Source organism: Solanum stenotomum, chromosome 4 (assembly GCF_019186545.1).
Source record: "Solanum stenotomum isolate F172 chromosome 4, ASM1918654v1, whole genome shotgun sequence".
Classification (NCBI taxonomy): Eukaryota; Viridiplantae; Streptophyta; class Magnoliopsida; order Solanales; family Solanaceae; genus Solanum; species Solanum stenotomum.
Genome location: NC_064285.1, coordinates 5,611,593 through 5,634,138, shown reverse-complemented (window position 1 = coordinate 5,634,138; position 22,546 = coordinate 5,611,593). Strand labels below are relative to the sequence as shown.

Here is a 22,546-nt window from a genome sequence, read left to right as displayed (position 1 = left end):
AAATATCGCCAAGTGTGTATTCGATCCTCGAGGACTGTATTTTTGACATGCAAGTTTTTGAAGAGTCCGCATAGCGTAAGTCTCAGCTATGCACCATTTGATGCAAGTCTATTTGGTGACCTGACTGACAACTCAGCAAAATTTGTGCCCCAAAATACATTAAAGTCCTCACTACTCCATTTAAGCCCGTCTCATGTTATCATCATAACAAACAAAAATAAAAAAAGTAGTCGAGATTAAAAAAAAAAGATGATTACTTGGCATTAGCCCATGCAACTTCTATTATTATCATATGGAATCATAAACATAGACAAGACTCCTCCTAAGCCACCTATAAATGGAAGAATGTGAGACTAGTTGGCACAAAAGTTAATCACATTACCAGATCTCAAGACTATTCAAATAACCATTAGTTATCTAAATCAGTAAGCAGATCAACAAGGAAATGAAATGAAAACAAAACTGCATAGATGATATTTATCTGCTGAATGTACAATACAAAGTAAGACGGTTATTACATGATAGGAAAAATTCAATTCTAAAGCTGAGCCAGCCTTTTGTAGGTCACTCAAATATTAAACAACTACATCTACTTATTTCCACAATCATGTTTGTATTTGGAAGTACAACAAACATAATCTGTGCCAAATGAAAAGCAAAACAAGTGGGACTATCTACATGCCATTGTACAACAATCACGGAGTGAAAGGACTCTAAAATATATTTTCTAACTAAAAGTGACTTTTACAAGATAGGTATGGTACAGAGAGACCTAATATATGCCCCAGAAAAGTGAGTTTTCAGACTGATATAGTACAGCCTAATTCCCTAGCAGCAGTATCAAGAAATTGAGCAGACATTCCATTTTCAAGCCGGCTATTAGCTTCCCACATCAAACACTTCTCAATATCCGCTTTCCAGTCACTGATGCTTATGCCAAGGTACTGATAAGCAGGATTGTGGATGCCATTTACATCTGCTGCTTGTTTGGCACTTGGTTTTACTGAACCAGCATACATAATGTCACGAAGAACTGATGTACTGAGAGCACGGACATGTGCACTTGGATGAGAAACACAGCGAACTGTGGCAGGTAAGCGACACTGCAATGTATTAACCCAAAGGAACCTAGTTAGTATTGTACCTAAGTTAATCTTATCATCAAGTGCTAAGTAAAATTAAAGAATATAACTTTTTTCACTCTTAAGGGGGTGTTTGGTATGGAGATGTTCTCCAATTTTCTCATGTTTGGTTGGTCAAAATGTTTTAGGAAAGCAAGTTCCTTAAAAATGATGATATTTGGGATCATACTCCACCTCAGGCTGCAGTTGGTACTTTGTACGGGAAGAAGGAAGAAGTTGAATTCTCTTAAAGGGTTGATAGTGCACTGATATTAAGGGGGGATTTACCAACTAACTCCTAATGGCTCATACTCAATGTCAAGTAGTTACAAGCCATGCTTGGTGATCTATATAGATTGTCTGAAGCTCAATTGGTCTGGAGTTCAATCATGTAGCCTAGGCAGAGACTGATGGTTTGGTTGGCGTACCATGACAAACTTTTAACCAAAGAAAGGCTGCACAGAGCCACAGACAACACATCCAGTTGATGATGATGTTTGTTGTTTATGTGATGAGGGGATAACTGAGACTCATCAGCACCTATTTGCAGACTGTCAATGGATAACTACTGTGAATACTGCTTTGGCTACTTGAATTGGTGAATCTTTACCACAGAAAACTGCTAAACAAAGCCTGAGCTGGATGAAAAGAAGATACCGGAGATAGTTTAAGCAGGAAGTTGTAACAGCTAATGTATGGTGCTTTGATATACTATACTTAACAAGCTAGGAATTGGAAATTGTTTAGGCAATTAACTGTAAATACTGAGTTTGCTGTTACGCATACAAAGGAATTGAAAGAGAGACTAGAGTTAGTTTCAAGCTCTAGGACGGTTAGGAACCGTCACATGTTGATTCATGGACTCTGCAATTAGTTTTGAGATGCTGCATTTTTTTTTTGTTTTGCTGGTTCCTGATGTCTAGATGCTCTCTGCACTCTTCGTAGAAGATGGCTGAGATGCTAGATGCTCTTTAGTTTGTAAATATTTTTGGGTGTTATGGTGATATTCACAGTTTATTACCCAAAAAAATGAGAAAAATAATAACTTCCCTAATGAAAGTAGGATAAACAAGTTTCATAAGTGACATTCCAAGTTCATTGTCTCCCCCTCCCTACCCACAACCCCCAACGCTTGACCATTCCACTCCTCATAGTGTTTTTCTAGATTACATATAAATACTTTTCGGACTATTTTTTTGTTGCTTATTTACTAAACACTAGAAAATAAGTAAGATACCCACTAGCTCTCCAAGAAAACAGTTCCCTTCATACCAAGCACACCTTTATTGATCCCCAATTTGAACTAAGTGTAGCAAAGAGTATCACCTTCAATAGGTTTGTGAGGCCATCAGCAACCGACTGTCCAGATTCTCCCCAGTCAAGCACTGGTTGAATTGCTCTAGCTGTCACTTCCAAAAGCTGCTCAATATTTTTTAAAGAGCAAGGATGTAAATATATCAGAAAATGCAGAAGATATTGAATATGATGAATCAATCATCCTTGGACATATTCAAGCACTCACGAACATAAAGGAAGTCGTAGCTTTCTGAATCATAATTCATCAGGTGAGAAATAAGAACTATAAAGATGTTACCTCTAAACCAGAAATCTAAATATGTCATTACCTCCAGCTGTGGTAAGGTGCATGTTTCTCCATCGACAAGCATCCCATCTGTGGCCCGTAAAAGGAGGTCTGGGTTACTAGCCAGAATTACCAAAGATTCTGCTATATCATGATTCCTTATCAGTTCTGCGATCAATTTTACTATACGTTGGTTAATTCTCCACATTTGCTGACCAAGGTCATCATCTTTAGCAATCCATGGTTGCAATTCCCTCTCAGCCTGACAAGTAAAGTTTGGCAAGAAAGTGACCAAACAAATATGGTGATGAAGACCTACTTACACCTAGAAGCAAAGTGATGACAACTATTAATGCATGCAAGTCTAAGAAACTCTGGACCCAGACAGGTACTGTACCCATAAACATAAAAAAGATGTATTTGTCATGTGATGAGGCCAAAAATATGACAGAAAAGGGAAAACTTCCAGAAATTGCCCCTAAACTATTCGGAATTGCTTAATTTTTCCTCCATTACACTTTGGGTCCATTATTAATACCCTTGCCATAAGCAAATCATCTTATATTTTTTCTTTTAATTAACGGAGCTCCAACATGAAATAGGTGGGACTCCATGTATCCAAATTATTTGTGAAAAAAGGTTCAAACTTACCCCTTGTTTTCCGACTCTAGTTCAAAATTACCCTCGGAGTTTATTTAGGAGTTAAGGAAAAAAAAGACTTTTCCTAATGCAGGGGTAATATTAGACCAAAAGTTCAATGGAGGGAAAAGTTTCTCAATTTCGGATAGGACAAGGACAAACTTGTTTCTTTTTCCTAGAAAAAAATGTGATTATTTGAAATATCAGGTATATCTGTTAAGCCATTTGGATCCGAAGAAATATAAACTGTGCATACTACCTGCAGCCTAACAAAAAATGATCATGATCTATAATGACCAAATACAGTTAAAGCGAAATCTGGACCTGAAGAACAATGGCTGTTGCAGCTTTTCCAGGTGCCGCTGATACAACATTGCATAGTGCATCAACCACCTGTAGTTATGGAAGATTGTTAGCACCATATAAAAAGCTACTAAGTCTCGTGTATTCAAATATATAATGCAAAAGCAATATGTGCTCTAACTTGATTATGGACACTCTTCATGCTATCACACAAAACCACTGCATAATAATCGTAAAAGCAACATTCTCATTTTGACTCCAAATCTAACAAGTTCAGTTTCTGCTATCATACAACATTTTCACCTCCTACATGAAAACAATTCAATGATTTGCTTGTTATGCTGCCTGTACAGTTCTGATTAAGGTTGTTGGTAGTAACTGCTATTTTGGATGTACATAGTTTTTGTGGATGGGGTGCATGCAGAGACGGAGTCAGGATTTGAGGTTTATGGGTTCTGAATTTGGGACACCGACCTCAAGCTAGTATATAATAACCACCAAACTAAGGTACGAGTATCAATATTCAATATATATTTTTAAAAGTAAGAAACCGTAACTTTCATTGAAAATCTGATTTTGGGTTTGCGTTTGTGTAACAGTGGAAGAACCAATAGTCTCCTTTCGTTTTAGAGAGGAAGAGCTTTTTGCTTTTTTCATTTGTTAATCTTATGTTTTGTTCTTAAAAATTTTTTAAAAAGAAATTTGCATATAGCAAAAAGGAAAAAACTGATGCGGGTTCATGTTTCTTTTAAAAAGAGAATCAGGCATATAGCTAAAAGAGAAAAAGAACTAACGCAAGTGGGTTCCGAGAACCCACATCTTGGGAACCAGAGTGCTTTGATCGTCTCTTCTTTACAACTGAACCATCCACATACTGGGTTTTCTAATACAAATATAGGGTCTATACAAAAGTTATTGGGTTCATACAAACCCCTATGTTACACTGGTTGAGTGCATGACTTGAGATGACAAATTCATATTCACAGAGAAACCTAAATAGAAGAAGAAATTGGTGCTACCATGATCAAACAAGTAGCGGCCATATCATTCTCCAGTCTCCTTTGGCATGAGCTTAACATGTTTTGAGAGGTGACGCTTGTTATTTTTTCTTTTTCAAAAAAAGTTTCGGGAGGTAAAGTTGGAATTGCCAATATATTTTTAAAAAAATTCAGCCAACAGAGTAAGTTCAGCAAACAGAGCTCTTCCTAGCAAATACCAATATACCATTCACAAGTGAAAGAGGGTACGTGGATGTTGCAGGAAAAGGAAATGGGATTGAGCTGCACATGTAAAGAAAAGAAAAATCCCTGTATACTCAAATTTAAAGGTAAGTGACCAAATAATGTTGTTTTGAGGGATGTTTGTTCTGCATGAAAAATGGTTTTCACATCTTTGGCGCCAAAACTAATGACCAACCACCTTTTGAAACTTTGAGCGAAGTTCCAAGCGGGAACACTTGCGGAAAAGTCAACTTCAAACTAGCAAACTGGGATACCAAGCTATGACATTGGCATTGCACATAGCATATTTTATCAGGGATGTTGCCTCTTATTTGGGGATGAAATCTTGTTTCTTACCAGACAATTGCCACAGGAAATATTAATTCATTAACAGCAATTAACATGAAGAAGTAACAAGGTAGATACCTGTCTCCATCCTTGCTGGGCGGAAGTGCTTTCTGCAATGGGTTGTGTTTCAGGTGATGCAATCAACTTGTGCCAGAGCAATGAGACAACAGAAAAACATAATTCTTGTTTCTCCGCAAGTACTGATTTTAAAAGATCTTGTGCATTGCAATTAAATCCAAAATGCCTGTCCTTTGTAAGAAAATTGGCCAAGTCTGTAGCATCCAAGGAGAAATTTGCAAACACTTTGCTGATGGTGCACCCAGCAATCTCACTAGAGTGTGAACTTGAGTCTGAAGCTTTCTCACACACAAGTGAACTTTTACAATCATAGGAGTCTTTACACAGAGGCCCTGATGGCTGTTCTGATGTTAAGCAATTACGACTTGTGTATTTATAATGTTTTTTCCCATTCAAGCATCTAGGTCGCTCCTTCAGAACTGGTGCATGTATTAGATAAGCTTCCAATGGTTCAGCCTTGTTGACAATTGATGCAACAGTTTTGCTATGAATATCAATTAGGTTATAAATTGACGATGCCCTGGAATGAATTTCATTATCCCACTTGCACCGTATCAAAATAGAAAGAGAGTGCATGCAGGCCTTGGAGCGTTTAAACAGATCAGAAATATGAGCAGCTACCATAGCTGCAGCAACTATCTCATTTGAGCTGAAGCTCCATGAGGTTCCAACAGACGATGGTTTAAGAGAAAAAAGTGCCTCTAGAATTTCCAACATCCTTCGAGTATGAGAGACGGCAGAATGAATCCCGTTTCGTAGCTCAATAGATGAATCATTTGCAGGCTTGGCTTCATCCATGACGATTTTTGGATCTGGATGATTAGGCCCTCTTGAAATTATACTGAAGAGCTGAAGTTCGCAAGAAAGTCCACAGACAGAAGCAAGGACATAAGAATCAAATGCTGCAACAGGTCCTTGTTTTTTCACTTTCTTACTTCCTATTGGTCTTTGTTTTCCGATGGTTGCCGGAGTGTCTACCCTGATTTCACTAGGTGGGTGAGAATCTTCACCTTTAGGCCTTTTATTCCCATTTGGTTTTGCTTCATGACTGACACATACTGTTAAGATAACAAAAAGTAGTCGAGATGCAAGCTCAACAGAAGCACATGACTCCAAGAACAATGAATGAACCATGGTTCGCAGTTCTGCCACAGCAAGATTTTTAAAGGCAGAGCCAAAAACATATCTGGTTTTTCTGGTTTCTTCTCTAGAGGAATCAGGCGGGAACGTTCTCTGAAGAATTGCTTCGACGGTTGCAACAAATATTTTCATAAGACAAGTTTCAGATGGACTCCCACGAGGAAGATACTCAAGAACCTTAAGAAGGGGTATATACAGGTTCCATGACAAAATGGGTGGTTGTAAAGGGGTGGCAACTACAATCTCAGGGAGATCAACTGCAGATGAACTTAAAGGAATCAATCCATAAGCAGCTTCCCAGATGGTACATATTCTCCATTCAACCTCCGGACCATGTGCACAAAGCATTGATGCAATCCCTTGGGCAGTGGCTTCTACTGTGGCTTCTGCAGCAGTCACTTCTCTCTGAAGAATAATAACAATGGTAATCACATATGCCAAACATACATATCCAAATAAAAGAAGAAATCCACAGAATGGAAGAACTAGCACATTGATAAACTCAACGATCATAACTGACGGACGTACCTGCTTTTTATTACATGAAGTGTCGCCACCCAGAGGTTCATGTTGAACTTCAATTTCTTCAATTTGCCTCAAGGGGGGGAATAGCAAAGCAGGTTGAGAAAGTACTCGGAAAAGTAAAGCTGCTGCAGAATCTGCAGCAATTCCTGCTCTCATGGACATGGCAATTCCAATTGCACGCAAGAAATGCAAGTGCATCCAATTCCTAGGAAGCTTTGGCAATACATAAAATGTTAGGAATTCTACAAAAAGAAGCTAAAAGAAAAATTCCACTACTGTAGGATAAAAAGGTGTACTCAAGCAACACAACCAATCAAGTTCCTAAATAATTAAATACATTTTTGTGGAGAACAATTCAGAGGTCATAGTTTATACAAAGGATTTCAAGGATAGCTGAAAGCAAGGAGACAGAAGTTCACTACAACAACACAACTCAATAGGAACTATATGCTTCAATTCCAAACTAGTCGGGGTTGGCTATATTGATCCTCAGTATCCATTTTGGTACATTTAGGACCATTCCATTCTAATAACAGTCTCTCTGAAACTAGAAGTCCTCTCTGTATTCTACTGACTACAAATCTATAAGAAAATTGTGCATCTGAATTCTGAGAGATTATAGGTCTTTTTAGACAGCATCCTTCCATGTGATTTTGAGTCTACTTTGTCCTCTTTTAAGAGATTTATCATATAGAGTCACTCCTACCAGCAATCGTGATCAAACCTCTTGCACATCCCTGAACTAGTTTCATATGTAACAAGCTTGGCACTAACTTGACAGAAGGTATCAGAAATAACAGGCACATGGAAGATTAGAGGGTGCTAGCTTGGACTATAGTCTTGCAGAATACTTAGGAAGTGTAAGACACTCTCCTCATGCATTTGGTCAAACTCTTCTCTCATATCTCACATATATTATTTGTAGTATAATTAAATTATACCCCTCCGGCAGTTTTAAACACTTTTAGATAAGACGGTTAACATATTTCAACATGGTACTAAGAGTATGAAGAGCAACTTGGTTCAACGATCAAGGTACCGCCACCAACAATAACAACTATGCCTTAAACCCAAGCTAGTTGGAACCGGCTATGTGAATCCTCACTATTCATGCCACTCCATTTAGACATATGTCTAATATTATCACCATCACCAATAAAAAAACAAGAGATGATTACAGTCCAATGTCTTTCGGTGATCTAATTTACAAAATAGCCAGCAAATGTATAGGCTTTGTATATTAAGTAGAAATTAAGTTGCTCGGACTCTTCACTTTTAGTGCCGCACCAGTGTCGACACGACATGGGTGTGGGTGTGGGATCTGTACCCCATCTGGTCAACCGGTTTTGGGTACTTTATTAGAAATATACATAATTAGTGTAGAGTTTTTGTATATTTCGGCTAGCGCCTGTAGTTAATTTTGGCCTACGGGACTAAATTGGAAAAAGCCCCTAAAAAATTGCTAAATTGGTAAAACGAAAATCAGACCAACAAATGAAGGAGCAGGTTGTAGAAATGTAAGTAATAAAATGAAAATGTCCCTTGCTAACAACTTACAATTTAACATACAGGAATTGGCTATATATCAAGACTGCAAACAGTGAATTCTTTATGTCTACATGTCTACAGATATGCTCATTTCGGACAAGAGAGCATAGTAGTTTGGGGCAAGTTTATATACAATTCAGACAGAACAATTCAATCTATGTGTTCCAACATAGCATAGATGGTTAAAAAGTATAGCCTTACAGTTGTATAAAGAACCACAAAGAAAACAGAGAAATGAATATAAATTGCTAAGATGTTCAGACATATAGCAGATTGATGCTCAAATATCACAATACTTTGATGGAAAATTTTCAAACTTACACGCAATCCAGATGCATAATCTTCAGCTGCTCGCAGAAGTTCCACTAGTTGTACCGCAGCATCAAGTGCATCCGGAGCCCAAGATGGTGGAGCTTCTAAAAGTCCAACAAGAAGCCTCTGTGTGGCACTTGGACTTGCAATTGCATAATATCTAATCCAGAAACAGAAGTTAAAATGAGTCCCTTAATTCAAAGCTGTAAAGTTAAATTAAATCATGCTCTTAGTCTTACCGATGAAATAAACGTGCATATGGCTCAAGTGGTGGTAGTCCTGCAACGAGGTGCTCATCCATAGGCGTTGTTGGAGGTGGAAGCAGAAGTGCAGGAACAGCGGCTGCAGTCAAGGTAGCAGTCTCGTAGCGAGAAACTTCCTCATCACAAACACTTAAAATAACGCCAGCACCATTAGCAACAGCCCACCTTGGAGTTGCAGGCAGTAGTTGTGGATGCTTCCCAGACCCACGAGAAGCAGCTAAAATAAACTTTCAAGTCAGTAACAGTTCTGTTGCAATTCTAGCATATGAAAACACTTTAAAATTAATATCTTATCCTTCTATAAGAAAGTTGGGAAACTCAATGTCTAATTGGAGGGACAGATGGAAGAAAATGAAGGGAAACAAAGCAAATGTATCTTATCTGTTGAGTTATGTTTGAGTTATATTACTTTTCCTACATAGATTGTGTAAGAGCTTCCAAACAATTTATTAAGGTTTTTAGCTATCCTCTCAGATTCACATAGTATCAAACACATCCTTTGGTAAGCCAATTCACCAACTAATGAGTCCACGCTAGAGTTAATGTACGAATCTTACATGTGCAAAAAGGTATTGACTATTCAGCTATATATTTGTCCCAAGTAGGTTGTGTAAGGGCTTCCAAACTGTTGTAAAGATCTTGGAGTTTTCTACCCAGTGCCTTAAGGTTTTAGGGGTGAATGTTTAGATTCTTTCACAAAATCACAATTAGCGGAAAATTGCAGTGGCAGTCAGGGACAACTGTTCCTCTTAGGTGAATTCTTAGATTCTTTCACAAATTCACAATTAGCAGAAAATTGCAGTGGCGGTCAGGGACAACTGTTCCTCTTTCTTATTCTTTCAAGAAACAAAATCTAGAAAGAGAAAAGGAACTAATATTAATGTGAGAAAAATTAAATTTCTTTTGCAAGACTTGGTAAGAAACATGAGCCCGGAGCATTATTTTCTCCAGCTAGAAGATACCTATACATAGGGCATGTAAAAAGAGGTCACTAATCTATTACCAGTTTTACCCAGTATGAAGACTTCTTGCACTGATTTTCAAGCATGTTATCAGTGTCCATAGGAATTGCGCGTAGGTGTTAAAAAACTAAAAATTGCAAGTGTAGGTCCAGAGCCATAAACAGGAGCAAATATTTCATGAAACGAAAGTCCACATACCACTTGATGGGGGCTTGAGATCTCCAGCAGCATACTTTCCCATAACACCGCCACACCTGCACAAGCATGAAAGATTTCACAGCATTTAGCAGGATAGTGTAGTTTTCGGTTATCCTTGTTCATCAGTCTCAAACTCTACAAGTTACCAATTTAGAGATTCTCAATGAAAAATATTCCAGGTCTATAAAATGATAGTGTCGAAGTCCTTTAATATGAAGAGCACCAAAAAGTAGATAAATGTCGACTAGCATTCGCACAAATTCTGAAGGAATCAAATGGACTCGAAGCTGTATTACCAAAGGAGAGAAGTGAAGAAAAAAGAAGCTTTCTGAAGTCTATTAGGGGCTTTAAACGCAATGCACTGATAAGGCCAGGGCTTTAACGAAGAAAGGCGCAATTGAAGGGAAATAGCACACACACACACTCCAAGACAACCCAAACCACAATTATTTTGACAAAAGAATTGAAAAAGATACAATTGGGTGAAGTTTTGTATTGTTTAAAATTGCTCTTTTCCCAACAGAGCCCATGGGTGATGAGGCGAATGTCTTGGTGCTTTGGTGATTGCACCAAAGCACAGATTTAGCTAGGCTAAGTGCACAACCTACTTTGCACCTAGTTTTGGAGGTAAAGCTCTCTGCAGGCAAGCCTTTGACAACACAACTCAAAAGCAGGTGTCTTTGTGGTACTACTTGGATGCATTATCCACGTGGGTCTTTTGAGTTATGGCCCTTGTAGTTTAATGTGCCATGCACAAGAAATAAATAGAAGTTTTTCTGAAGGTTATTCATAAGTCATAGCAGGAAAGCATTGGCAAGCATGCTTGCCATTAAGGAATTTGAACATTATCCTATGCACAGACCAGCATCAAACAACAACAACATACCCAGTGAAATCCCACTAAGTGGGGTCTGGGGAGGGTAGAGTGTACGCAGACCTTACCACTACCTCGTGGAGGTAGAGAGGCTGTTTCCGGAGGACCCTCAGCTCAAGTACGAGAAAAGTGCATAATCAACAAAGGAGACAATAACATCAAGAAAATAATGTAAGAGGTGAAACTCAGTAAACGACAAATGGCTATATGATCACAGACAAGAACTACAAGATCAAGGCTAGGACTACTACAAACGCTACCCACCGAAACCCTCGCACGGAAAGACAACACGCTAGCCCTACTAACCTTCAACCTTAATACGCGACCTCCACTCCTTCCTATCTAGAGTCATGTCCTCGGTAATGCGAAGCTGAGCTAAGTCCTGTCTAATCACCTCTCCCCAATACTTCTTAGGCCTACCTCTCCCCAATACTTCTTACACCAGCATCAACCGGTGTAATATGTCTCTCGCAGAGAACCATACATGATGAAACAGGAGAAGAAACAAATACGTAGGAGGTTAAGAACCCTATCATGTTAAAACAGTGAATATGGAGCAAAGAAAAGAGTATTCCAGGTCATCCATAACTTCTTAAATGGGGAAGAGAAACTGTTAAACACAAAATATACAATTTCATTTTAAGGGGCAATGTTTGTTGACAGTACATGAACTGAGCACAAAGTACAATTCAGACCATGCCCCCACTAAATGGTGACAGCGAAAAAACTGACATTGCATAACAGCCAGGGATATGATCTGAAGCCTAAGCATATGCAAGAAAGACAAAAAAAAAACAGCAGAACACAAGTATGATCAGATTATGAAGTTTTGTCAGAAGGACTCAGGAAATAAAGAACAATTTTGCATTGACCAGAATAGAGTTAAAAATATAGCTGACGTGAATTTCTCTTTCCAAAATTCAACTTACTCCTAATGTAAATGGTAACCCAAACCAAAACCAACATTCCCTGAGTAATCAATGGGCAATGCGCTAAACCAAGAGAACCAGACGCAAATGCCCACTGTCCAGTACAAGAAATACGAGTACAAAATATTCCTATCAACTAATGCTAATGAATATTTCGTGCATTCTTAATGAATTATAAAGTGTAATGAAACATCTAACCCACAAGCAACATTAGAGATGCTTACCAACGGAAGTAATCACTTCTAATCCCTAGTGGTGCAGCAAGCAATATATCAGTGATCCATGGAGACAATGGTCTTATAGGTTTTCTCTCATGTTGTATAGAAGGCACACCAGGTTCACTACAGGAAGATTTACTTGTTGAAGTGTGGCTTCCACTGGTGCTTCTATCTGTTCCTTTGTCCTGACGATCAACTTTGAAAATTGGGCGGTTGTAGTGTGTTAGTATACGTAAAATCTCTCCACATGCAAGGGCCCATTGTTCAGAATATTCCTTCTGTGTTTAAGGGTTAATAATTAGTAGGGAGACTCATATTATGATATTCAAGATGGGCTTTAAAAATATCAGAGTAAAAAAGCATGATGAGATGAGTTAAGTTAAATTTTTAGAGAGTCTGCATACCTCACTCCTTGAGCAAACCAATGATATAAAAGAAGCAAAAGGTGGACTACTTTTATCATACTCCAGTGTACCATCAATGATGCATGAAATAATTGGATGAACTACAGCATGCCCATGCTCCGGGTGATGAAGAACAAAAGTTGCTGGCAATTATAACAAACAACAAAACATAGAAACAGCTCAGTCAATCCTCACTAGTAGGTGGAAGCAATACTGTAAATGCTAAATAATAGGCGAGAATAAAATAATACCTAAAACATCATCAAAAAGTCGGTTCTCCTTTGATGGATACCGGTTCCGTATGAGCTGCCAATTATAACACATGCAGTTAGTTTAGAGGGAAGAATGAACAAAACTTGGTTCAGATATTAAAATTATAAACAGAGATGGTCACAGAATTTACTGAATACCTCAGCTATATCTTCAGGAAATTGTTCTGATGTGAACTGACCAAAGTACTTAACATACGCGGTAATTTGATCCTATGAAGAGAATATAAAAGGAGGTTTGTCATGAGTGAAAATGCAAAGGTAGTCTACAGAAAATAAACAAAAAAAGCAAGAAGTCTTTCAGGCATAAAAAAATTTAAGACGATAATGCAATGGGACTAATTCAACCCAATCCAAGTCCAGACAAATAGCATTGGAAGGTCGGATCCTGTGTCAGAGATCTTTCTTGAAATTTATTAAGAGTTCTGGTCCTCAAGCAATTGCTACCTTTCAGATTATGTCCCTTCTCACTATGCGCCATTTGCTTCCCTTGTAAGAAGCACATGTTTTCATCATCCCTCTCTACTCTATTGAAGAGCCATTATACAATACACAGGGTTTTTCGTTCCTTCGTTAACATTTTTCCTTGTTGAATATTATGCAGTATAGGCACCCCTCAGAAGAAACTTCTTGTTCATCTGTTTGAAATATGTCTCAGACAGCACCAACCCTCATCGTAGTGTCCTACACCCTTCTTTTCCAATTTCCAAGTACAAGATGAAGGATGTAGTTTACATGCTTTGACGTGTTAATAGTCATATTACCCACTGGTCAGAGTATCAACTGGGATCAACTTGAGACTGATAAACAAGCTTTCACAATGGAACATGCACCACATAGAATGATGGAGTTCACTTCTTAAGTAGGAAGAAGGTTGGGAAGACTAATTGAAGAACCTAAATCTCTCCCCAGAGTGATTAGAGCAAGTACGGTCTCTATGGGTATAAATATCACATATGAAGGGGCATGAGTTTAATTTTTATTTTTTAAGTGTTCAAACCAGTTTGTGTGCATCTCGACTAGTTCAACTGTAGCATGTCCATCCCACAAGGCACAAGCACGGATTGAAAATATAATCATGCCACCAAGGTTGGAGCTAATGAGCCCATACGAAGTACTGTAACAGGATTTCCAAACTGTTACTCTCGAGCCTCAACCACTGGGTCATCCTCATGGGGAATTGGAAGTCCATGAAATGTATCTCACATCTATATGACTATATCCTTCATCCAACCTCCTGTTTGAGAAAGAACAAAGCATAGTGCAATACTTGCTTTTTGTAAGACTATTTGGTTAGAGATGCTCCTCACTGTCTCATAAAACCAAGACTAGCTATTAAACGTTTATTATATTCCCACCAGAAAAGTAACTCTTCCTCTCAGATTCCATTTCTTTATGGGCTTAAAAGTAAATGTTACCCCCAAGTACTTAAATTATATAACGTCATTGTTTCCAACTCCAGGAAAAAGTTACACATGCAAATCCTTCATTATCATAGACATGCTGACATTCTAAATGGTTGGAATCTTAATAACAAATTCTTTCACCACCTTTAAAGAGAATACACCAAGTATCCAGGCATTTACTTGGTGTTGGTACAAGAGAGGCTTAACGGTTATAACAAAATACAACTACGAAGGCCTTTCAAATGATAAATCCAGATAGTTGCACTATGAGCAAGTTGTTTTTTGCAAGAGAGTTGCGGTAAAGATTAGTTGTGCTGTTTGAGTAGTCTCTTGTGACTTCATCTCAACCTCATTAGTTTTGTTAAATTTTGGGACTTTTAATCACGTACAGAGTGTTATTATTTGCCTGCATTTCGTTAGTTGTGGTATGGTCTCTGGATAGAGCATAACCTCGACATTCTGAGAGCCATTTGATTTTTTAAAATAAAAAGTTTGGGGAAAGTAGTCTGTCTATCTTCTATAATGGAGCAAAGCGATAGGCATTTTACATGACATTCTCAACCCATCTTTAACCAGATTGGAGGGCCTTTTTCGTCAAATGCAACAGTACGTTAGGGTCAGCTACATTGTATTCCTCCTTTGTATACCCTTCTACCTAATCACATATTTTCTTCAATTATCATAAGAGTTGAAAGGTCACCATAGCTAGTTTAAAATGTCCCTAACAAACGAAAAAGCATATAAAGATATTGTAGTGAAGCATATGAGCTGTGCACCTTCCGCTGCTCTGCATCTTGTGGAGGAAGCCAAAATAATGAAGAGAAATGAAGACTATCAATCCACCTTTCGCTTGACGAAGCCATATAACTGTTTGACAATCAAAGAATTTTAGTGATCGAGAAAATGCTACAAATCAAGGATCAAAATATTGTAATTCAACATATTTGGATCCCAATCCAAGGATAGTCCAGGCAGGGGCGGAGCTAGTGAGGTTAATGGGGTTCATAAATCATACAGTTTATACATGGTTAAAATTTTTTTTTTACGTATATATAGTAAATGTTGAACCCTTAGACTTTTTCATATGTTTACTTCATATTTTGAACCTCAATGAAAATTCTGGGCTCCGCCACGGGATCAGGTATCTTATCAAGAAAAATTACCTTAGAGCTTCAAGCTACTCCCTTTAATGTTATAACCAGCTTATGGCAGTTGTAGATTTCACTATTTAACAGTGAAGAAGACAATAATAATACACCACTTTATCCTGCAAAACCAAAAAATAAAAAATCATCAAACAGTTAAACAAATGCACAACAAAATTAATACCTTTTGAAAGCTAAAAAGGACCCTTTTTCTCCTAAAAAAGGAACAATTTTTTTCCCATTTTTTCCCATTAACAGGAAAAAGTGTTTGCAGTTCATTTCACTTGCACAAATCATCAACAAAAAAAAAAAAAATCTTCAAACTGTTACACAAATGCACAACTAAATTAATACCTTTTGAAAGCTTAAAAAGAGTATTAATTCATCAAAATGAACCCTTTTTTCTCCTAAAAATAAAGAGAACAAAAAACTTTTTTTTTTCATTTTCCCATTAACAGAAAACTATCACTTGCACAAATTGTCAAAAATAAATAAATTATTCTCAAGTAAATTAGAAGTATAATCAATTCTCCGATTATATACTGTTTCTCAATTCTTATTCCTAAAAAAAAAAATCGAAAATAGTACAATAAAACTGTTCGACAATTTTTTTAAAAAAACCTTCAAAAACAAAAAAACAGCTCAACATCTACAACATATTATGCACGAAGAAACCCAGAAAAAATTATTAGAGCAAAGTTTATTTTAATAAAAAAATAAAAAAAAATGGTAAACTACCGTAGCTGTGAATTCTGAAAACTGGTGAGGGTAAATCTGGAAGAAAAAAAAAAGATTTTAGGGAAGATATTTTAGGGATTTGGAGAGAAAAAAATACAAGGAGGAGAAGAAGAGTTTAAAGAAGAGAAAAAGATATGGAGCAGAAAGAAGATCTTTAACTGTGTTTTCTCAATGCATACGTGGCGATGATATTTTCCTCAGATCTTAAGAGGGCCATGTGGCAAGCAAGTGGACTAATTGCTTCATCATCACATACATACCTACTTTCTCATTTATGGTGTGAGACATACGGCATAATAATCTTAGGGATAAAATGTATGATTATTTTATCTTGTGTTTAGTCGGAGGTATTAGGTTATTTTGGGATTATTTATCTCATCATTTATATATTAGTGATGGGATAAATCATTTCATATACATAATCGAAATGACGCAGCAAGACCCTACATGAGGTGTCTAAAATGAACATTACTCCGTTGAAATGTCTAAGTAAAATATGGTGTCAACTTTAGGGGGTCACCGATGGGTTAAGCCTTTCGTAGTAACTTATTCCGGAATAACATGTTCCCAATCGAACGACTTCTTACTTCATTTAATCCAACTAATTAGTATTTCTTGATGGAAAATTTACAGAGAGAGAGAGACTGTGATGTTGGAGATGTGAATAAAGTCTCACATTGCTAGTTAGCTGAAAAAGAAAAGTGGAATGGTAAAAATAAGTCAAAATGCTAAACACTTTAGTTTTAAACTAAAATGTTAAAAATAAGTAAAAAATAATTAAAAATAAAAAGTTAATCCAAATAGACTTTTATGACATTTAACTTATAAGCTTATTTTAAAAGAAACAATCTTAACACACCCATAATTGTAGTATTCATAACATTGATTTTGCAATTGTTTGAGAACTTATTAATGTGTTTGCATACTAAGTGAGATAAGATTAAGAATTAGAATTTTTGGGATAAAATGTGAATAGTCTTTGTGGTGGATAAAATGAGAGAAGCGGGATTAAGATGAATTGGACGTATGAAGAGGAAATGTGTATGAAGATGCCTAGTGAGGAGGTGTGAGAGGTTGAATATGGTGGTATGCGAAAAAGTGAAGATAAACTTAAGAAGTATTGGAGAGAGGTAATTAGACAGGACATGGTACAACTTCAACTTCCTGATTGAAGACATGATATTAGATAGGAGGGTGTGGAGATTGCAAAATAAGGTAGAATGTTAGTAGGTAATTGAGTTTTGACTCACTTTTCAGTGGGATTAGACTTAGTGGGAGTTTGGGAGCACCGTGTTCTCGTAATATTAGCCTTATATATGTAATTTCTTGCTTTTGATAGCTGATACCATTTGTTGTCTAATGTGTTTTAGTTAGCGCATTATTTCATTATTGTTATTATTCTTTTTTTTTTCCCTGAATGGTTTGTACTACTTTTCTTATTAATTGACATGTTTTGTTCACTATTGTATTTCCTTTTTCATAAATACTTTGTTTTGTTGCACTTGAGTGGAAGGTCTTTCATTAATACCTTTTATACCTTCACAAGGTAAACGTAAGATCTTGTCACTCTACCCTCTTAAACCTCACTTGTGGCATTATATTAAATATGTTATTATGTTGTTTAATAATTTATAAAAATAAATAAACCAAGAATATAAGATTTTATTTTCTAATTTTTATCTTCTACAAAAGAATAGAAGAAGATGAACTATGTTTCTTCCTTATAATAAATATAAAAATAAAATAGGTACTCTAGCAACTTAAATTAAGATATAATAGTAGGACAAAAACTTGAAGAAGTGAAATTAAAAATTATTTAATTCGGTGAATATAATTGAATAGAAAATGCATTAGTGGGAGGAGCTGTCTAAGGGATATTTTGGGGAGTTAGGAAGCTGTCAACCTTAGGTTAAACAGAATTATTAAGGAGCCTTGTGTATCTTGTTTTGAGTGTAAGCTCCCTTAAGTATGCTTTAAATTAATTAAATACAGTATGTGCCAATAATTCAAATGAGAACATTAAATATTGTGAAAGTTAAGGGTATTTTTGGTAATGGAAAAATATTTTTACTTTTTTGAAAATTCAATATTATTCTTATTTATTTTTTAGTAATTGGTAAGTAAATAATAACTTATTATTTCAAGAGTAGTTATATGTAATCTAGCAATATCATGAAAATAGGACGGATGGGGAGTGAGTGTTCGGGAATGGGGAGTGAGTGTTCGGGAATGGGGATATGGTCTAGGGATGGGGTGAGGTCATTGGTGACCGTAGGTGTGAGGTGGCATGTATTTCTTGAAATTAGTCAAGGTGCGAAAAAGCTTATCCGAATATCACCATCATAAAAAAAAAAAAAAATTCTCTATTTTGATACTCAATCCCATTTTATAGAATTTTATGGGTACAACAGAAATATAATGAGGTTTTCAAACATATAAAAGGAAGCAATGCACTTTGAGAACGAAAATACAAAATATTTACGGAAGTAAAACATTGCATATATTATAAGTATATATATATATATATATATATATATATATATATATATAAGTTAATTAAAGAGGAATTTTTTATTGTACAACTTGGCCAAATTGTAAATATGGTAAGATACTAAGATATATTTACAAAAGAAATTCTCCTATCAAAGAGCCAAATGCTAACTTATATATATATATAAAAAAACACAAAAAATTAATAATATTTAATTTCTCCAAGTGGGGACTCAAAAAAAAGTAGTTTCTTTTCCATGGTCAACATCAATATTGCAAATACTAATTTGTCGTTATTAGAGTAAATTATGATGCTAGTTCTTATTATATATAATTAAATACATGTGACGTTCAATTAATTTAAATTTACATTTAGATTCCTCTACATGTGAATCTTCACAAGTTGGACTCAATTATTTAAAATTACACCTTTTATTAATTGTGTATATATTATGTTATGTTTGTATTATTACTTCATATCTCAAAATTGAATGCAATATAATTTTATAAATGATCTAAATATAATATTAGAAACTAAAACTCGCATCTTAATTAAATAAATACACTTAGTCATACATCACCATTAGAACTAAATTAGATTTTTTTTAATCAACCATTAAAGAATCAAAAACACTATAATTCCTATCTAAAAGATCCTTGAATATTATTGGAAGACTAAAGTTGTAAAAAAAACTAGTTGACTCATTGAAAAGTAGGTGAATGCATCTCTCTAAAATTTTTACTAATACTTTAGTGAAACCACTCAACTAAAGGTACACAAGATTGAAGAATTTATTAAATTTTGTTTTTCATATTTGTAGTGCTTGTAAACTTCATCATGGGAAAAAGATTGCTAAATTAAGCTTATAATTGGAGAGGAAATTGAGAGAGTGGGGAAAACACGCCATAAGTTGATGTGACCAAAGAAAATTTTGTTTTTCAGTGTCATTAACTCGGTCTTATTTTTTGCGATTTATAATACGAATTAGCTTTTCAGGTTAAACTATATCATTAGCTAAAAATAGTTCTCAAAAGAGAACCTTTTGAGGTTGATAAAATCTTGATCGGCTATGTCAATCTTCAAACTTCTAAAATTTTGATCTAGTTTTTTTTATATCTATTTTGGTTTGATTAGATCTTAAAGGAGCCTTTTCAAGTTTGGGTCTCTAATTGAATAAAAGTTGACCATTTAAATATTAACTTGTTCATAATTAGTAATTTTTTTATAACATAAAAGCACATAAAAAGGTTTCAAATCATATATCAGACTTCTAATAATCTATATAGATAGTGTTTGACTTGTTTCGTATAATGAAAAAAAAAATGAAAATGCAATTTCTATAAGTATTTTATACGGCCTTAGTGGCATCATTTGCAAAGACTATAACATAATTATTTGTATAACTTACCTAAATCCCATATATTATTTGGGACTAATTACATTATATTCCGAAAGTTTTTCTAATTATAAAAAAAGTGAATTTATTATTGCTCTCGGATACATTCATTGGTTGTCCAATACATTGCAAATGATACATTACTTAATGAGAGGGATGTACCTGAGAGGGGGATAGGGATGTATCCGAGAGGATAGGGATGTACCTAAGAGGGGGATAGGGATGTATCCGAGAGGATAGAGATGTACCTCATGAGAGGGGGATAGGGATGTATCCGAGAGGATAGATATGTATCTGAAAGGATAGGGATGTATATGAGAGGATAAAGATGTATCCGGGAGGGGATATAGATGTATACAATAGGGGGGTTTTGTAATTTTTTTAAATGATAGGAAATTTTAGAGATTAGACATCTTTAAGTTGTGTATTTATGTAATTTTTCCTAATTATTTCACAATTAAAGTGACCACATTAACTATTACGTATATATACACCTATCAATTATAATTAAGTACTAATAGACATGTACAAAAAAAATACATATATTCCATTAACTAGTCTAATATAAATATTGAATGTACGTACTATTTAACAATGTACCTTCAGTAATTTGAAAGTTTCAAGTAGAGAAATAACAAACAAAACAGTTGTTCGAGGCGAATCAAATAGAAGAAAATATGAATATGCATGAGAATCAAGTGGTTGATAGTCAACAAGCATGAAATCAATGGGGCATGACAGAAATATCTAGTAGATATTTAGATAAGGAGAGGTTAAAAGTGAGTTGTATTTTATATTCCAAAATAATATTCCCTCCAATTCAAAATAATTAATATTTTAGCCTCTAAAAATTGGTCCAAACTAATTGATACTTTAAAAATCAAGAAGCTATTTTATCCCCCCCACCCCCCACCCCACCCAAATTTACTTGTAAGTTGCAACACATAATTCATAATTCATTGTACAAATTTGATGATAATTATATCCATTTAAAAAAAAACAACATAATTAATAATATTTTAGCCAAAATATCTCTTAATTTTTAGGTCAATAAATTAAGCTTAAATATATAGAGTATGTTATTTGACCTAACTTAAGCACACACGTGAACCAATCATCTTCCATATTTAAATCTTCTAAAAAATTTCTTTTGGTTTTAATTTCTCACATTTGGTGGACCAACTTATGGTGCTCTTCATAAAATCATGCATGCCATGGACTCATAGGAATATTCTTGTACATACACGTTTCGAATTCTAGTTTGTTGACAAGACATGTTGTTCGAAATAATTAGAGTTATACTATACATAGATATAGGCTTAAATTTGTCAATATATTTTATTTAGACAACTCAAAATATATTTTAATTATTTTAATCTTAAAAATATCTTAACTAAAATACCACTTAATTTATAGGAGTAGGTAAATTTTTGGTGGAATACATAAACAAACCCCTTAAACTTGTTTGGTTTTTTCTCTTAGGCACCTCAACTATGCCACCTTCCTATTGAATCCCTGAACCACCTATAATTTGTACCTTTTAAACATTATTGGCTGACATGACACAAAACTTCAACAAATATTTTTTTGTTGATTGTGCGCGTGAAATCCACCTTTCCCACGTGGAAAGTGCAACCAATCAAAATACTCAAACTGTTGAAATAATTTACACATCAGTCAATCTTGCCAAAATAAAAATCCAAATAAAACCTAGAAAACCAAAACATTTCAACAGTTTCAATAGTTCAACCCAAATAACTCTAAGAATGGATGCTTCAATAGTTCCTTTGTTGTTGTCCTTCTGAATGGATCTTGATCAAGGCATAATCCTACCATGTCCTTAAAACTCTCTGAGAATTTCTTGTAACACTTGTTGTTTTTTGTTTTCTCACTATCAAAAAATCGAAATCGCTTTGTGATTTTCATAAACAAGGACTTTGAAGGAGGGCTTGGTGATTTTTATGAACAAGGACTTTGAAAGAGAGAGATGAAACAGGGGAGGCCTTCCATGTGCTAATTCAAGAGCAGTAATACCGAAGGACCAACATCAATCTTGAAATTGTACCCTATACATGAATGTATCACTTCAAGGGCAATTCAATATGGTGTTCTAACCACATCAATGAACATTAAACACGAAGATAAGGAAGAAAATGATGACTCATAACTTAAATTTGGCTCAAAAATTGATGCAGAAATTCCAAAATTAGCTAACTTTATATTTCTATCAGAATCTATAAGAAAAATCGATGAAAAAGAGAAATACTTTAAGCATCTCCAACTTGAATATGACATGAAGAAAGAAGAGAAAGAAAAGAGAATTAAGAGAAAGAGGGAGAAAACTAGGGTTACATAGATAAAAGGGAAAGAAGACATGATGGATTCCACATCAGCTCTTTTAAATCGTCTTCACATGCTTGAGCGACATGAGAACACG

General features: G+C 35.3%; 3 protein-coding genes across 4 annotated transcripts in view; 1 reads left to right on the top strand and 2 right to left on the bottom strand.

The window, feature by feature from the left end:
- LOC125863391 (sulfate transporter 1.2-like) overlaps positions 1 to 22,546 on the top strand; it is a 529,831-nt gene that overhangs the window by 126,758 nt on the left and 380,527 nt on the right. The window lies entirely within an intron of this gene.
- The window catches only part of LOC125863414 (light-harvesting complex-like protein OHP2, chloroplastic), a 95,103-nt gene that overhangs the window by 47,082 nt on the left and 25,475 nt on the right, over positions 1 to 22,546 (bottom strand). The window lies entirely within an intron of this gene.
- On the bottom strand, positions 477 to 16,355 carry LOC125863388 (protein GIGANTEA-like). 2 transcript variants are annotated; one of them, XM_049543573.1, is made up of 16 exons: positions 16,223 to 16,355; positions 15,503 to 15,606; positions 15,116 to 15,206; positions 13,075 to 13,146; positions 12,916 to 12,970; positions 12,665 to 12,807; positions 12,267 to 12,535; positions 10,240 to 10,295; positions 9,056 to 9,296; positions 8,826 to 8,976; positions 6,960 to 7,169; positions 5,292 to 6,836; positions 3,667 to 3,735; positions 2,747 to 2,965; positions 2,448 to 2,540; positions 477 to 1,103 (listed from the first exon to the last, which is right to left on the bottom strand). In XM_049543573.1, the coding sequence occupies exons 3-16, from the start codon at positions 15,200 to 15,202 to the stop codon at positions 801 to 803; spliced, it is 3,513 nt and encodes a 1,170-aa protein (XP_049399530.1). In that variant the 5' UTR covers positions 15,203 to 15,206; positions 15,503 to 15,606; positions 16,223 to 16,355; the 3' UTR covers positions 477 to 800. The 2 variants fall into 2 exon arrangements, with proteins under 2 accessions (XP_049399530.1, XP_049399529.1); XM_049543572.1 differs by having other exon boundaries at positions 12,267 to 12,538; positions 16,223 to 16,354.

Excerpts from the sequence above, each read along its gene's own strand:
- LOC125863388 (XM_049543572.1), bottom strand. The coding sequence starts at position 15,202 with ATGGCTTCGTCAAGCGAAAGGTGGATTGATAGTCTTCATTTCTCTTCA. Across the intron at positions 8,977-9,055 it reads TATGCACGTTTATTTCATCG|ATATTATGCAATTGCAAGTC; the intron begins GTAAGACTAAGA and ends TTTCTGGATTAG. Across the intron at positions 3,736-5,291 it reads CCCAGCAAGGATGGAGACAG|GTGGTTGATGCACTATGCAA; the intron begins GTATCTACCTTG and ends CCATAACTACAG.